Raw genomic sequence first — 18,404 nt, 5'->3', positions numbered from 1 at the left:
CCACGGTGAGCCAGGGGGACGCAAGGATTACCTGTACCGCATTTAAAGTCATTGCCACAGTCCTCCTCCACGTCTGCACAGGCCTCAGTGGGCTCGCACTGTCGTCTGTCTCCCAGAGCGTCTACGCACTTCTGCCCGTTATATTGTCCGAAGATCTCAATGCTCCTTGAGCGGAACTGCACAAAACCAGCTGGAAATATTAGAATTTCTATGGCCAAAAAGGGATAATGATCTAAAACTGCATCCACAGCACGGTAGTCCTCTAGACCCAGTTGAGTTGATGGTTTTAAGCAGTCACTAATGTTAAAGTAACACCTCGCCTCCTAGGGTTGGCCATCTCACTGCAGAATCCGGTTCCTCAAGGCAGGCATTTACTACTGTGTGCCACGCTGAGATTTCCAGGCAAAGTGAGCCTCATCTACATAGATATTTATCTTTCCTTCTCAGGTTGGAACTCAGCGGGGGGCTCCCTGCCTCCTAGTTCTTTTCCTGGAGATGCTGGCAACACAGTTTCCATTTGGGGTCATGGATGGGGAATGACAATGAACACTTACCATTTGTTTGAGGCAAGGGTCACATTCCGACCATTCGCTCCAGGAGCTCATTCTGCAGTCTATGGGTAATGGCCTTTCATTGTCTTGTGTTATCTGTGGGGCATAACTAAGAAAACAGGACATGTCAACTTCATGGCATGATGTGTGTCTGTGTCCAAGGAGTCTTGCCGAGCCAGTCTGATTTACTTACTACTTTTCTTTTTTTTTATATAATTTTTTATGTTAGTCACCATACAGTACATCCCTAGTTTTTGATGTAGTGTTCCATGATTCATTACTTGCGTATAACACCCAGTGCACCATGCAATATGTGCCCTCCTTACTACCCATCACCAGCCTATCCCATCTCTCCCCTCTGAAGCCCTCAGTTTGTTTCCCAGAGTCAATAGTCTCTCGTGGTTCGTTCCCCCTTCTGTTTACCCCCCCTTTCTTTCTTCTTCCCTTTTCTGCCTTCCAAATCAAAAGACTTATACTTTTTTTTTAAGATTTTATTTATTTATTTGAGAGCGAGATATAGAGCACGAGCAGGGGAGAGAGGGAGAAGCAGGCTCCCCGCTGAGCAGAGACCCGGGGATCATGACCTGAGCAGACGCTTAATCGACTGAGCCACCCTGGCACCCCGCAAATCCAAGGACTTATCCTTTAACTAGAGCTCTCATTTGACATTTGATCGTATGCTGCTTTGTGTTTTCAACTGGTCTTCTTGTTGAATTCTTGTACTGCTCTGTGACTTAACTTCCAACCTAACCACAGTTAGTGATGGTGATGAGGAAAACGGGCAAATCATCCTGCTGCCTGTTTCACACTGATTCGTCTTAGATTTCCCACTACCTTATGAGCTCAGTGAGGCTAGAGACCTTGTTTCCCTTTGCATCCCCCAGAGTCTGAAAAAGCCTCCAGTTGCCTGGTTTTCTTGCAAATGTAAGCCAGCGGGCCCAGCCGCTCCTGTAGGAAGCTCCTGGGAGCCCAGCTGTCCCACCCCGCACTGTGCATGTCCTAACTGTAAGCCTCATCACTCTGCACTCTGCTTCAGCACTGACCCCTCACCGTTCTGCATTTTAACACCTCTACGTTGGCCCTTATAGCCTTCCCTTCCACCCCCAGACCCAAGCTCAGCTGTGCTTTTCTGGCTTTGAATTTTCTTTCTTTCTCAGTTCACCATTTTGGATCTCTTCTGGTTGCAACACCTCCTTGGATGATTATCTCCTTCAATGAAAGAAAAACAAAACAAAACAAAACCAAAAGCAAAAGCCACTGAATAAGAATCCTATAAATGCTCTGGCCCGACTTCCCTAAGCTAGCACCTGTCCTTCTAGAGTGCAGCCTTTTACTCCAGAGGGCTGGCCCGGTAAGGCCAAGACCTCCAGAAAGGCTCTAGATCCCAGTTCTTCTCTGAGACCTTGACCAATCGAATATGTTCTCCATTAAAACTCCTCCTTCCTACCAGTTTCTTTCCATGTGTTGTACATTGTGTTCAAATCTTTGATACTAAACGGAAACAAGCAAATGAATGAGCAAATAAAACCCTCTCTGTGAACTCTACATTTCCTTTCAGCTGCTCCCATTTCCCCCTGCCCTTCACAATGTCACTTCGTAAAGGAATTATTATCAACATATTTATGTTTTTCTTTCATCAAAAAAAAAAAAAAAAGAGCTGCATCTCCTCCTTCAACCTGCCATGCCCCTTTAGGTACCTCTTAAATTCTCTCATCCTTCTAGCCAACTTTCTTTTTCTTTTTTTTCTAGCCAACTTCCTTGGAAGGGTAGTTTGCACCCTGTCTCTTACCCCTTACTCCCAATCACTGCTCAGCCCTCCTGCCCCAGGGACACTGCTCTGGCCAAAGTCAATGATGACCGCCATGTGGCTCACTTGGTCCTTTCAGTGCTTCTCTTACTCATTTCCTCGCAAAGGTCAATGCACTTGGCCATTCTTGCTGTTTAAAACACTCTCTTCACTTGGACTGAATGACACTAAACCCCTACCCTTTCTTTTTTCCCTTCTTTCTGTTTTCTTACTTGTCCATGTAGACTCCTCCTCCTTCTGTTTTTCCTCAAGGCCCTCTCCTTAAAGCTTTTTCTTTTTTCTCTCAATACTTTCCCAGGGTTTTGGTTTCCATGCATATGCTAATGACACTCAGAAACAAGTCTGCAGTCCAGACATCTCTCCTGAATTTTAAGCTCTTGGATATAACTTCCAACTGGACGTCTGCACTTGGACTTCATTATGGTCCATTGAACTCAGCATATTCCCAAAACAAATTCATTATTTTTCCTCTCCTTTCAAAGCTGTGCCTCCCCCTGTACTTACTATCTGGGTGACCAGCACTTTCTTTTATGCAGTTGTCCTGGCCGGAGGCTTGGGTGCTGCCCGTCTTATCCTGCGTCCCTCACACTCATCGCCTGTAGCTAATCAACCATTAAAATCTGTTGTTTAGTCTCATAAATGACTCTCAAATCCATCCATTCTTCATCTCTGCCAGACGCTTCTCTGCTCTATACTAACATTACATCTCTCCTGGATGACAATAATTTCTTGCTAATCCAGTTTCCATAAATCATACACAGGATCTTTTAAAAATGCAGGTTTGATCGTACCACTCCCCTCCTGAAAACGTTTCTGTAAGCTTCCTATCCCTCTTAGGATAAAATCCGAATTTTCTAACATGGTGTGGCAGGCAGAATAATGACGCTCCAAGATGTCCACGTCCTAATCCCTAGACTCTGTGAATATTTTAGCTTCCATGGCAGAAAGGGTTTTGCAGATGTGATTAAGAAAGATTATTCTGTATAATCTGGATGGACTCATTCCAAACATGTGAGCTCCTAAAAGTAGAATGGTTCAGGGAGATGTGAAGACAGAAGAAGAGGCAGGAGAAATTCAAAGCACAAGAAGGGACCCCCCTGGCTATTGTTCGCTGTGGAGGTGGAAGGAAGCCATGAACCAAGGAAGGCAGGCAGCCTGCAGAAGCTTCAAGAACCAAGAAAATGGATTCTCCCCTAGAGCCGCTGGAAAGGAATGCAGCCCTAACGGCACTTTGATTTTGGTCCAGTGAGACCCCCCCTCAGACTTCTGACCTGTAGAACTGTAAGATAATAAATTTGTATTGTTTTAAGGCACTGATTCATGGTAATTTGTCACAGTTGCAATGAGAAACTAAACATGGTCTAGAGAGCTCTATATGGCCGCTCTCCTTCCTAATTCTTCAACCTCACTTTCTCCATCAAAGCTTTAGCCACATTGAATTTGAAATTCCCAAGATAAGCTACTTTTTCTTATGTCTTCAGGCCTTTCAACCTATTTCCAGTACACTACAATGATCTCATCTTGGGCATAATGGGTTTTTCCCCCCGTGAACACTTCTTAAACTCCTTGTGTAATTTATTTTTCTCTGTACACATTCTTATAGAATTTTGTTCTTCCTTATGTCATAAGCACCTTGGGAATGATATATTTAATTTAATTAATTCACTTACTCATGCATTCATTCATTAATTCGTCAAATATTTATTAATTGTCTCTATCTGCTAGGCATGTGGGATATAATGGTGTGCAAAACAACAAAACAAAATAAAGCAAAAACAATGATCCCCAAACTAAAGGAGCTTATATTCTAAATAACAGCATCAGTGAGCTGGGAAAATTCTAACCCTGCGTGGCTTGCATATCAAGTTCTTGGAACATAGTAGGTGCTCAGTAAATGTTTTCTGAACACGAATGAATAACTAAGTGCAAGAAGGGACAGGAAATTCTTGATCACGTTTTCTTCGGCAGATCTAAGTCTGTATTTCTCTAGGCTACAATTTCCTGGTGAACCACCCACATCCTACTTGCGCAAGACTTGTCTGTCAGTAAGGCAGACTTTCAGACTGGAGACATCATTTTTGTAAACCTGACTCTTGCCTACACCATCCAGAAAATCAGGGAGTCTGATAAGCTTCCATCTTTTAAAAGGACAGGTTAAACCTATATTAAACAGGCTGCCAAACTTTGGTGAACCTGTTTTCCCGGAGCCTGAGTATTAGTGTGTATCTGAAAGTACATGGCTGAGAAATTCTCTACAAGAACTTTTCCATAAAGCTAAGATCTCCTCTGGAACTGATGGGTCTCATCAAGAGGCAACAACAGATGCACCTTTATCACCTACAGCAGTGGGTGTCAACACATTGCATATCGTAACCCTCAGATAGTAAAAATAGGAATTGTGAGATTGTGATCATCCCTCCAAAACAATTAAATCAGGCTTTCTGAGGATGGGCTCCAGGCATCAGACGTTTTTATAAAGTACCCCAGGTGATTCTCATGTTCATACACTGTTGAGAAACACTGCTTGGCAGCATCTGGAGGATATTCGTGAAATCTGAAAGGGTGCAATTCAAGTAGGTTGGGGGTGCCCTTTATATCAAGCCCAAACTTGAAGCTATCACTAACCTGAAAATGTCACTGAGCTGGTTTACCATTGGTTTTGGGAATTACTCTAGGCTCCATTTATTAATGTCTCTATGGATCTTTTCAATATCTTTGTTTCTCCAATACTAGTCCTGTCGCCTTCAACTGGATTACCTGCTCCTATCTACCGTTTTTGTATTTATCACTTACTCAGATAATCTGGTTAGCATTTTGTTTTAGCATCTCCCCCAAAGAGATTACTCCCTTGGTTCTAGAAACTGCACCCTATAGATCAGTGACATGATACTTGTATCTTTCCCACCTGCCACCGAGAGCAGCTTCAATGAATAACTAGTTCAGAGAGAACAGTGCGGACCGAAGGATCATCATGGGAGATAAAATCCACTGTAATCACTCCAGAGTGAGGAGTCCTTTGCTGGGCAAGCCTAGAACCCAGCCAGTGATGGGGGCTGATGAGAAAGTCTACTCATCTGTTTCACGCACTGGGGCCAGGATCCTGCTCCAAAGATATTGGCATCGCCCATAGACTGTTCTCTAACATCCTTTACATAAATAATAGCACTGCATTAATTACGTACACACTGACTGCCTTCTTTCTCAACTTCTACCTTAAGGAGCGCTTTTCTTTTCTACAGGTTTGACTCACACTCTGGATTTAGTACAGAGCTCTGCCTTTGACCATTTATTGTCCTACAAGACCATGATTTGGATTCATCCCTGGAATGACCCTAACCCCTGAATGACCCCATAGGAAGGTCCTCTGATCACACCCTCGTCCTGGGAGTGGGACTTACAACCCTCCAGATACCAGGAGCAGCATATTTGCTGGCTTACTAGTTTTGTCATAACCAGATACCACAGACCGTGTGGCTGAAACAACAGAAATTTATTTTTCGTAGTTCTGAAGGTTAGAAGTCTGAGATCAAGCAGCGTGTCTGCTGCGTGGGTTTCTTGTGAGGCTTCTCGCCTTGGCTTGTAGATGGCTGTCTTCTCCCCGTGTCTTCCCATCATCCTTTCTCTTTACAGCTGTGTGCAAATTTGCTCTTCTTATAAGCACTCTTCTTTCAAGTCATGTTGGATCAGAGCCCACCATAATGACTCCATCTTAACTTCATTACCTCTTTAAAGACCCTACCTCCAAATACAGTCATATTCTGAGGTATTGGGGGTTAGGACTTCAACATATGAATGGAAGGGGAGGGGACACGATTCAGCCCACAGCATGCAATAAATTTTTTTTTTTAATTAAGCAGTTTCTTCTATTTGTCTACTAGTTTTACTAGACAATTTTCAAGTCTCATTTTCTCATTAATCTTTTATTTTGTAGGCATTATTAGTTCTCTTTAACAGATGAGAAACTAAAACCAGAATTATACTACTTATCCAAAGTTGGACAGTTAGTGGCAAAACTGGATTCCGAATCTATGTCTCTCAACTCCTAGTTCACTGCAATGTTGCCCTGTTCCCCTGTCACCAATCAAATCCTTTTTGAAATGACCTAAAAAGTCATAGCATAGTGAATACTTTTCAGATGTAACAGTCTCATGATTTTTTAGACATTTGAAAATTCAGTAAGTTAATGAGAATGTTCTCTTTCTTTCCCCCTCCCTTTCTTTCTCCCTCCCTTTCTTTCTTTTTCTCTTTCTCTCTTTCTCTTGTTCTTTCTTTCTAATATAGCCATTCTAGGTAAAGCACAGCAGTTGGACAACGTGGTTCTTGCCTGGATCTGTTTTAAGCTTAAACCTAACTGGTGTCAAATTAGGCAAAAATAAAGTGAAAAGTGTGTGAGCGTCTGGCTGTTTTCCTTTCATTGCAGATACCTGGTTACTTGGTGGCAAAATAAGAAAGACTCTGGGGAATTATCAGGAGGAAATAGTAGATAGATTATGCAAAAGGCATGTGTTCCTGAAATGAATGCATTACATAAATATGAAGAAAGAAGACAAGTGATCTTGAATAGCTCCTTCTGAGCTCACTGTTCCCTCCTGGGCTCCTCTGACTCACGAGGTAGATAATGTTTCATGGCTCAAGGACTGTGTAAGTACAATGCTTACCAACTGCTGAGTTATTAGGCGGAGTGGAGAGGTATCCATAAAGCACTTTCTGGATTCTTAGATGAAATGTGTTTATCAAGTAAAACATATCGCTAAGTGTTTTAATCTCAGCTTGAAAGTCACTTTCCAGGTCAAAGTGATGTATGTCAACACGACAGGAGCTGTAACTCTGGGCCAGAAATGCATTACATGCAGGGCCATTGATGTATGCCTGCTCCCGTCTCCCGCCATGAAGTTTCCAGCTTTAGAAAAGGAAACCTCAGGAGCAGCTCACGCTCCAGGACACATTGTGGCAGACCCAGGCAAGAAAACACCTGCTGTAGGAAGGAATCTTTTTGTCAATAAATAAGACAATGTGGCTCCTTTGAGTGGAGAAATATAAGCTAACTAGCACTGCCTTCTTAACCCACAGATCTGCCAGTTTGCTTAGTTCATGCAATTCATCAGGATGAGAAGATAATATAACAGCGGTGTCCAACACTCATTTTTTTCTGGACCTTTCCTGATTTCCCAAGTTTTATTTAAGGGCTCCTTTCATGTGCTCCTGATGAGCCAAAATTCAATGACCTTTATGGAGGGCCTGCTCTGCGTCAGGAATGGTTCTGGCGGCTGGAGCCTACGTTCTAGTGGGTGAGGTACAATAAACGAGTATCCGGCAAATATAACATGCAAAATCAGTGAAGACATACAAACTGTAAAGGAAAATAAAGCAGGGTAAGAGGCTAGAGAGGGCTCTAGGGCTGGGGTAGAGGAGGGAGTTTTCTTACATGGGGCAGTCAAAGAGCTCTCTCGGAGGAGGTGTGGTGATGTAAAAATGTGTTCACAATTGTTTTGATCTTTCTTCCCATCACAGATGGGGGCTATGTGCCCTCCATTTAAAGCCAGTAGCATCTTTCTTAATACCTTGATGAGTAGAATGCAGTGGAAGTGAGCCTGTATGACTTAAAGGCCAGGCTTGAGAAGGCCATGCAAGTTCTGCTGGGTTATCTCAAGGCATTTGCTCTGCAAGCCTTTCCCACTATGTATAAAACTGACTACCCTGAGTCTACCTCATGGAGGACAGAGACAAAGAGAGTGGTAGAGAGATAGATTCTCAAGGAGAATCAATTGTTCCAGCCTCTCATGGTTTGGGTCTTCCCAGCCCAATGACAGATATGTGAGTGAAGAAGCCATCATAAGAATCCCAGGCCCAGCCACCATCTTACTACATCCATGTGGGAGACCCATGGGAACCTCTTTACTGAGCCCACTCAACCCTTGGACTCATGAACCAGTAAAATAATTGGTATTGTTTTAAGCTGTTCTCTTGGGGCATTTTGTTACATAGCAAAACATGACCTGAACAGAAGGTGATGCTTGGTTAGATACTTGGGTGAATTCAGAGAGAAGCTATGTGAGTATCTGGAAAAGGAGTGTTTTATGCTTGGGGGTAAATAAGTGCAATGGCCCTGAGACAGTATGTCGGAGGCACAGAAGTACGGTGACAGAGCAGGGCAGAAAAAGGAGGGTGGCAGACGTGTCTGGAGAAACAGGTAGGGTGCAGCCCCTGCCTTATAGGCTATGCTGAGGAATTTGGATTTGATTCTGAGCTTGGTGGAGATTCTTAGAGGAGTATGAGAACAGGAGTAACACCAGAGTTATGTTTTCAAGAGATTTAAAAATGTCTCTGGCTGCTCAATGGCAAACTGACTAGCGGGTGTGGGCGAGGTTGGACGCAGGCCAGAAATGAGAGTGATTTGGGCTAGAATAGTCACAGTGGAGATAGCAGGCGGTGGGCAGATTTGGGATATATTTTGAAGATAATACCAATAGATGTGCTGTTAGATTGCCTGTGGGAAGGATGCAAAGAGAGGAAACAAGTGTGATTCCCAGGTGTTTCCCTGAGTAACTCAGTGAGTAGGGGTGCAGGTTGGGTGAGGTCGGTAGAGAAATCAGGGAATATTTTGGAATGTTAAGTTTGGGATGCCTGTTAGATTTTTCAAGAGCTGCTGACTTAAGTAATTAGACTTTGTGTTCAGAGAAGTGGGGTGCACCATAGATATAAATTTGAGAGTTGTCAGAATGTAAGCGCTACGTCACTCCACGAGGCTGGATGTGAGTGCGTATGTCTGGAGTAAGGGTGAGGATGAGCCAACATTTAACAGAAATGTGACAACATGTCTGTAGGCTGATGGGGAAGATTCAGTACAAAGGGAGCTATTGATGATGCAGGAGAGAGGGGGCGGAGTTACAGGAGCAAAGTCCTTGCAGAGGCCAGAACGGATGAAGCCAGTGTCCACGTGCAATGGTGAAAGCCACAGGAGCGTATCTCCCCCAGCGTCACGGGCTTCACTCAGAGGCCTTGGCTGAGTTTCAGTTGCTGTGTATTTGTTTATACTCCTTAGTAGACTGTAAGCCCAGTGAGGGCAGAGACCCCTTGTAACATGGTCAGTATTACACTGCAGTTCCTGATGTAATATCTGGCCAGTGTTGCAAACTCAACAAATATTTGCTGTGCTACCTGGATGAATAAACAAACGGCCATCCTTGTCCAATAGTAGTTGATGAGTAAATATCTGCTAACTTGTATTGAATATGAATATTAAAAACACAGGTGTATACAACCAAAGAAGGAGGGAAAACTGACATTTTGGATATCTTCGATTTAATAATTAAGCCTCGCTTTTCCGTTCACAGATGTTTGGGTACTTTTCCAGATTGTTGAGATAAAATTTAACTCCGATAAATGGAATGATAATTGCTAACATTTGGGAGTGCTTAGTTTATGTCAGAAATTCTTCGAAGACTTTATTCTTATTACCACACTTAATTTTTACACCAGCCCTATGAGATCCCTATTATTAGTATTATCACACTTCAAAGATAATGAACTGAGCCACAGAGATGGTGAGTAATTTTCTTCAGGTTACACAGCTGAGGGCACTTGGTGGGCAGGGTGGGATTCAAACCCAGGCAGTTTCTCTCCAAGGGCCACCTACTGGCCACTCTTGGCACTTCTAACATCCAGGTTAGTGCTCTTTCTTAACTATTTGAATAATGAAGAATAAGATAAATATGGAAATTATATCTATACCAAAAACACCACCTATATAATCAAAAGACGAATGACAGATTGGGGGAGATGTTTGTAATTCATACCAGAGACGACGGACTAGTTTATAGTGGTCATAGAAATCCACAAAAGAAAGACAAGAAGCTCAATGGGAGAAAGAGTAAAGGACATGGAGAGTCACAAAGGAAAACATACACATGGCCTTTAAACAGATAAAAAGATACACAACGTTATTGTGGGAATCATTTCATAATGTATAAAAACATTGAATCATCATGATTTAAACGTGAAACTAATAGGATAGTGTATATGAATTATACCTCAATTTAAAAAATAATAAAAAGGGAGAGGGAAATTAAAACTATTTCAGAATACCATTTTGTTTTTTAATGTGTGAGACTGGCAAATATCGAAATGTTGCCCGAGGGCTGTTGGCGAGGCTGTGGGTCAATAAGTACTCTCATACTCTGCTGGGGAAAGTGGAGAGTAATACAAACCTCCCGGGGCCACGGGGCAATTTTAGCGAAGTGACAAAGGTGATTTCCTTTTGACTCTGTTACATCACTTCTGGGAATTCCTCAGGTGTATTATCCACTTGCAACATGACATAGGACTAAAAATATCCATTGCAACATTGTTTGTAGTACAAAAGATTGGAAACAACCTAAGTGTTCATCAAAGATGGATTATCTGGACTGCATATCCACACAGTGGGAAATTAATCATTTGTAAGGAGAATTGGGAAGTTCCTCTTAAATTGATACAGCAGGGTTTCCAGGATAGATAGTAAAGGAAAAAAGAAAAAGCAAAGTACAAGATAGTATGTAAAAGAAAGGGGAAGAATAAGATTACGTATGCCTCTGTGCTTTAATCTGCACTAAACTATTCTGGAAGGATGTACAGAAAGCTAATGAGAGTAGCTGCCCATGAGTACAGGGTAGGGCAGGAGGGGGTAGGATTCTAAGCACTTCACATGTAAGAACATATATCTCATGAGAAGTTATGGTTAGGGAAATCAGGACTTCTCAATGTATACCTTGTTATGTTTTTTGATCTTTGAACCATGTAAATATGTTGTTATTTACAAATTAAAAATAAAATATAATGGTAGCTGTGTCCATGGAGCCCTCAAAGGTGGCCCGTCACAGTGCTAAGGACAGGGCATGAATTAGCAGGAATTTCACATAGCAAGTCACAGTTTTATTCCCACTTTGCAGGTGAGGAACAGATTTAGAGAAATTAAGGACTTTGCCAAGGTCACATAGCTAGTAAACTATGGACCTTGCGATCAAACTCAGGCCACCCGCTTCCAGGACCTGCGTTAAGATCTATGAGTCTGCCAGCGCGCTGGTTGTAACAATTCTATTCTACTTTGAGAAACCTAAGAGAGGATGCCCCGTTCATGACCTGTTCTCATGGGCACTCTTACGTTGGCAAGCAAACGATTCTTGATCTAGCCCCACAATTCACCGGTAGCAATGGCTCGCGGTCACTTGGCTTCAGGTAAAGTATGTGCAGCCGGGTGATATCCCCTGAAGCCTAGCTCTAACTCTATCCCTTCCTTTCCTCAACCAGAAAGCATATCGAAGTAATAGCGAGTTATTATTTTAAAGAATATTTCACATACACTGAGTTTTGTGCCTGGCACAGTTGCTGTAAGTACAATATACGTATAATAATGTAACTGTCACAGAGACTTCTATTACATAGGTGCTATTCTTGTCACTACTATGGGGTGAATTGTGTTCCCCGACCCCATCCCCCTGCCCAGAAAGTTGAAGTTCTAATCCCTGTACCTCAGAATGTGACCTTATTTGGAAAGAGGGTCTTTACAGAGGAAATCAAGATAAAGTGAATTATTTAGGGTTGGCCCTAATCCAATATGATTGGTGTTCTTATAAAAAGAGAACATTTAGACCCTGACAGACGTGCACAGAGGAAAGATGATTGAAGATAGCCCTGTGGTGACAGTGGCAGGTGCTGGAATGAGGTAGCTGTGAGCCAAGGATGTCAAAGATTGCCCGCCGGCAGCAGAAACTAAGAAGAATCCTATCCTGGGTCTCAGAGGGAGCATGGCCCTGCGGACACCTTGATTTCAGACTTCCAGCCTCCAGAATCGTGAGGCAGTAGATTTCTGTTGTTTGAAGCCGCCTGGTTTGTGGTACTGGGAAGTGACTACAACTGTCATCCTACAGAGGGAACCAAGGTACAGAAAGGTTGAGTAACCTGCCCAGACTTACATGGTTTGTTCCTTAGCAATGGCGCCTGGGGCTGAGTTCAGGAAGCCTCCCTCCAGAGGAGTGCTCCATTCTGATCGAATCTGTATTTAAAAAAATACTTGCAAACTCCAGTTCTCTGGCCAAACCATGTGTCTCACTTCGCGACAGATCTGAACATTCTGTTTTGACCTCAACCCTCCATGAAGGGGCAGAGCACGGAGTGTTCGAGCGGGTCACCCTAACAAACTCCTAAGGAGGGCCCTGGCCGTGAGGGCGCTTGAAGCCAAATCCGGCTCAGCGGTGCAGCTGCTCAGAGCTGGGGGGCCGCCCAAGGGGGCTGTGAGGTCCTCCCTGACACAGCTGAGTGCAGCCAGGACCCAGGGGCACGAACTTCAAAGTGGTTGCAGCCTTCCCCGCCACCTCTCATTTTGGATCAGCGGGAGTCTCAATCCAGGAATGCGGTTGTTTAAATTATTTTTTTAACTTAAGAAAGGGTCAGGCTAAGTACTAGAAGGCTAAGGCAACTTTTAGTAACTGCCTTCCCAAATCCCCTTTGTCCCCGATGCCCGGGTAAGTGAAAATGTTTTCTGAATGCAACAGGGCTTTTTAGCTCAGGAGTGGGGGTAGGGGCAGAGAAGTGATGGCATGAAGGAAGGGGGCAGAAAGGTGTGGTAGACATCGAGGCAGAATGAGGCAGAGTAATCTTTCTTTTAAACTTTTAGGATGTGAGAGACTGATATACTCAGGCTTATCAATCACACTCTGGTGAAAACCAGCTTTGTTTCAGAATTCCGAGTATTGAAAGACTATCTTGGCCTTCACATTTGAACGCCTTGTTTAAAAGAAATTGCTGGAAATGGCAACAGGTGTCCTTAGAGACTCTCAAACAGACACCCCCCGCACTTTTCCTCACCCTTTTGCAAAGTTTAAACTTTGGGGCTATCTGTCTCAATGTGGGCTGACATTTTTTACCTACTTCACTGTTAAGAAGTAGACTTTGAAAGATCAAAGCCTGCAGTGAAATTCCAGAGACAAATGGAAAAGCGACTCACCTAGGAGTGGGCCCAGCGGTCAGGACACTTATTTCTAAAATGCATAGTGCAAAGGCAAACCACTGGCCCGCAGACATCTGCTCAGGTGGGGCGGCTCCGTGTGGAATGGCCAGACAGGTCCCGCAAGGCGTTTATCTGCAAAGGGCCGGAGAACTGGCCCGACAATTACTGCTTGGTTTTGGTTGGGATTTTTGTCAAACTGGGCTTCCTGGGAGCCAAAGTCCAATCCAAGGAGAGTCATGTTGTAATTCTTGGCTTACTGTTTTCTCATATTGACGAGTGAATTCCAACAATCAGCCCGTGAGTGCTGAATTGACTAAGATTAGTGAGAGTGTTGAAAACAAACAAAAACCAAAAAACAAAACAAAACTCCAGTGTTTCTCATCTGGGGAGACTCTGGGAGGAAGAATGAGAGGGTGTGCCATTTGGGGAAAAATGTGTCTGTGGATGATTCTCAGAGAGGCATAAATTGGTGAAAGAAATTAGTCAAAGAACTAATGACTGGAACAGGAGGCAGGGATCAGGGACCGATGTGGCAATCTGAGGCTGAGCCGTGTGGGTGATCGCCTCAGGGGTGCCTCGGAGCGCAAAATGCAGTTACAAAGCTGGATTTCTTTATAGACGTGGTGGATCTTTCTGAAGAATCCAGGTAAACTCCCGCAGGCACGCACAGTATCCCGCGGGAGGATATGTTCTCCTTATCTCAGAAATGCACTTGTCAGCAAGATAGATTCGGAGATGGAGCAGTTTGCTCCCATCCATCCTAGAGGACCCCCTTCCCTACATATTTTCACTTTCCCTGGGACTTGTGGAAAGGGTAAGGTGTCTTTCTTCTTTCTTTCTTTCTTTCTTTCTTTCTTTCTTTCTTTCTTTCTTTCTTTCTTTCTTTCTTTCTTTCCTCCCTCCCTCCCTCCCTCCCTCCCTTCCTTCCTTCCTTCCTTCCTTCCTTCCTTCCTTCCTTCCTTCCTTCCTTCCTTCCTTCCTTCCTAGATTTTATTTATTTATTTGACAGAGAGAGACAGCCAGTGAGAGAGGGAATACAAGCAGGGGGAGTGGGAGAGGAAGAAGCAGGCTCTCAGGGGAGCAGGGAGCCTGATGCGGGGCTTGATCCCTGGGATCAAGGCCCTGAGCTGAAGGCAGACACTTAACGACTGAGACACCCAGGTGCCCCAAGGGTAAGGTGTTTTCAAAGTGCCGGAGAATGTGGATGTCAGAGCTGCTCTTAAAACACTGCTTGTAAGGTAGAATGACCAGGACCTGCGCAAAGCCATTGATACCTCCCCCCCGCCAAAGAATTCTAATTTAATTGATCTAGGATGGGACCCTGCATCAGTATTTTTTTAAAGCTTGCTGGATCATTCAAATGTGTGGCTAGGTTGGTATTTAGAATGACCAGCTTGAGAAACAGTATTTCGCTACGTTTCTGAAAAAATGTTTGCTGACACAGGACTTAAGGGGCCTTCATCAATACTTACTAATTACAAAGAGGCAATTTTCAAACATTAGCACATAGGCAGTCTGATAAAACAGAGGGTGGGGTTGGAGGATACCAGACAGTTACTTTTTCCGGCACTGCCTTGCCTTTCCACTAATGGTCCTACTCAGAGTAGAAGTTATTTATTCTCCTCAGGCTTTCTTGCCTCCCTTTCCTTTTCATGTGGAGAGTTTGGGGTCTCTCATGGGGCTAATTTCATCAGCTCCTGAGCTCGTCATCAACCTGCAGACTGTGCAGAATTGCCAAGTAATGAGGTGATTCGAAAGTGGGCAGCAACACTCGTCCTTACGCCAGTGATGAAATCGATGCCCAAAGACACTTCTTTCGAGTCTTAGCTAATGACGACTGGGCGGCACCCAGATATGGTAGGAATCTGTCCAGTCTGATGTAGCAAGGCTGAAGACTCTTACGTGGCTCCCGGGACCTGCCAGGATACTTATCAGAAAGAAGGATCTGGAAGCAGGCAAGATAAGATGATGTTTTATGCTAATTAGACTTAATGCTCATTGGTTAGACTTTGCGATCCTTGACTTGATAATTAGATATGAATGGAGATTGAAAATCACCTCTGTCCTAGGAGACTGACTGAGCTCCCCCCACCCCCGCCCCCGCCCCCACATGGAAGAGGGAAGGAGAATTTCACAGCTGGCTGGTTGAATGCTGAATTGTTCTGTAGAAGTTCTATTCATTTTATCCCCATGGTTCAAACTAAATGTAACGTAGCAAAGGAATGGGAGCAGTAGAATATAACAACAATATATTATTATATATATTATATTTTATTATATTTATTGTATGTTAGTGACATGTAAAATACAATATACATTTCATTTTTGTAGTGCTTTTAACTCTTCTTTGCCCTTAACAGCTATTATGTACCTGACATGTTTTAAATGAGGTTTATACTTCAGTTATATCTAGGGGAAGTGAAGCATGCTAGACAAGAGAAGTGAAAAGAATAACATTTTCATTTAATATGTAATGGCTTTCAAAGAAAAGAAAGGATAAATGTTTATCAAACTTTTCTAATGTGTCAAGCTAATAGACATATATATTATAGCTAACATATATATGTATATGTATATATATATACATACGTGTGTGTGTGTGTGTGTAATTTAATCGTCAAAATAATCCATTGCACAGTTGAGGAAACGGAAGTGCACGGAGATTACATCATTTGTCCAGCATCACCCATCTGCAGTTGCTGAGAAACTGGCATTTGACCTTGGTTGTGCCTGACTCCACGTCTCTGGCTCTTCCCACAATACATCAGCTCTGTTGCTGTTATTATTTGAATTATGTCACGTTAAACAACATGAAACTATAACTTTTCTCATAAACCCTCTCAACTCCATAAAAGGTAGCCTTCCGGTTTAGCTTTACAGATGAAGCGTGGAGAAATATGGCCAAGGCTATGTGGACAAAGCGGCAGAGGTGGGATTTGAACAAACATGTCTTAAAATCCTGATGCCAGAGTTTTCCACTCTGCTGAGGGCTCTCAAAGTTTTCTCCACTCGGGACCCTTAAATTTTTTTTTTTTTTAATTTCCCTTTGGTTTCAGTTTGCTTGGGAACTTTGTGGCACTAAATTATATTTATTGCACAATAATAATATTTTTTTCCTGTTTTTAAGGCAGAGCCACGTACATGTATACATTAGAATGTGTGACCATCAGGCAGAAACACTTAATTTTTACTGAAATGATGTAAATGTGTTGGGCATAATTTCCATCTGGATCTCTTAAAGTGATGGAAGCTGTTTTTTGGAAGTTTATTATTACAAATTTCATGGACTCCCTCAGTGTCCAGGGATCCCAAGTAGGAGCTGCCATCTCATTCCGTATCTGTTTCCAACTGAATCCCAAAAGATCTACGGGTCTTACGCCACTACACTGAAATTATAGTGCTCTCACTTAAGACACACACACTTGCCGGAGGGAAGTAGAATCGTCAAATGGCAGGCATCTTGGTTTGGGGTGTGTTCTGCTTGCTGCTATATCCCCAACATCTAGGATGGTGCCTACCACTATTAGGCTTCAACAGACAGTGGGAATTATGCATTAATAGATGAATACATAAATACAGATGAGGAAAATGATGTCCAGGAAGGGGAGGGGACACTCCCAAGGTCACACAATCGGCGGTGGGGCAGTGTCAGATTCCAGCTCTCTTCACTGTTGGTTCTATACCGTTTTCATTACAGCACTTTCAAACAAGCTCTTTTATAAAGAGAGAACAATTTCTCTATGGAGTGGTTCTGGGGCTGTGTGTGAAAGTTCAATGGGAGTGATGTAAGTCTGGCGATCCCTTTACACTAATAGGAATTCCTGAGGCTCCGATCTGTTTACAGTCACATGGAACTACTTAGGGCCCCCTTGATGGCATTATAGCGCTTCATTTAAGAAAGACTCAATACAGTCCCTTTTTCTTTTGGAGTTGACAAGATCTGGCTATACCACCTTCTCCCCTTCTGTTTATCAACACGGTTGACTGTCTACATTCACCCGAGACTTTTGACACGGTCTTCTCTCTCTTTCCCTACTCTAAGTCCGGCCTTTCCTTCAGTGATGTCAGTGCTCTCTGAAGTGCCGCCCACCTCACTCTTTCTTGATCAGTTCTATGAATATTTATCTTCACCCCATCTAGCCCACTGTCCTAGCGTCATTCTAGCACCTCTACTGCCTTCTTCTTTGCAAATGTCAGTGTCCTACTGTCTGACCATGATTTCCAAGTCTTCCGGTTACCTCATCCTCATCCTCTCAATATCCCCTTTCTCCTCTTTTTGAACATCCAGCTCCTTGATTTCTCCATTTTGGGTTTCTCGTATTGCTCTTGCCTTGGTTAGCCACACTCTTTTTGCAGTCTGTGTCAGCTTTCTTCCCTTCCTACATGGTTAAGCTCAGCCTATTGCTGTTTGCCTTGGTCTTTTTTACTCCATGGAAGACCTCCTTATTGCTAAATTTGGTGGACACTTCTTAGCCCTGATCTTTGTCCCGTAGGAGCATCTGACTTGACTGGCTATTCTTACGCTTTAAAACTCTCTGTTCCCTTAACTTCTGTGATCCAACATTCCCTGATCTTCTGCCTCTCTTTTGCCAGCTCCTCTCCCTTGTCCATTATACGATGCTGATGTTCCTCAGGGGTCTCTCCTCTACCCTCTCCACGTCTCAGTCTAGCCCTTCTTATCTTACCCACTCTTAAGATTAGGCCTACTCTTCAGAACCAGAAGTCTCATGGTTGAAGTTCCTTTACCAGAATCACCTGGGTTCTTGTTTTAGAAGTATAGATATCTAGAAGCGATACTTTTTGAAAAATGCAAATCTTATGGTGTTATTTCCCAGCTTAACAATCTTCAAGTACTTCTAAGAAATCTCAAGGTGGATTTTGATTTGCCTATGGTAATTTGAACTTGCTGTGTCTAAAATCATACACCTAACTCTTGCCCTGTCCCTGTCAAGGAAGCTCTTTTTAGAGTCTTTATTTTCATTAATGAGTCACCATTAACTGTTTTTCTGGTTTCTACATCTGGAAGTCATCTTTCTTTGTATTACATTAGTGTTTTGACAGT

At 43.2% G+C, this 18,404-nt stretch overlaps 1 protein-coding gene across 1 annotated transcript in view; it reads right to left on the bottom strand.

Moving 5' to 3' along the window:
* The window catches only part of C9 (complement C9), a 55,744-nt gene extending 42,223 nt beyond the window's left edge, over positions 1-13,521 (bottom strand). Inside the window, exons 1-3 of the mRNA XM_045787320.2 lie at positions 13,340-13,521; positions 555-660; positions 32-176 (exon numbers count right to left, since the gene is read on the bottom strand). Of these exons, the coding sequence (XP_045643276.1) occupies positions 32-176; positions 555-660; positions 13,340-13,416 (328 nt within the window). The 5' untranslated portion in view covers positions 13,417-13,521. The remainder of the gene's footprint in view (positions 1-31; positions 177-554; positions 661-13,339) is intronic.
* Positions 13,522-18,404: the final 4,883 nt, after the last annotated feature.

This window comes from Ursus americanus, chromosome 15 (genome assembly GCF_024610735.1).
Source record: "Ursus americanus isolate L20-20 chromosome 15, mUrsAme1.1.p, whole genome shotgun sequence".
NCBI lineage: Eukaryota > Metazoa > Chordata > Mammalia > Carnivora > Ursidae > Ursus > Ursus americanus.
Note: the sequence above shows the minus strand (reverse complement) of the source record. Positions and strands in the feature narration are given on the sequence as shown.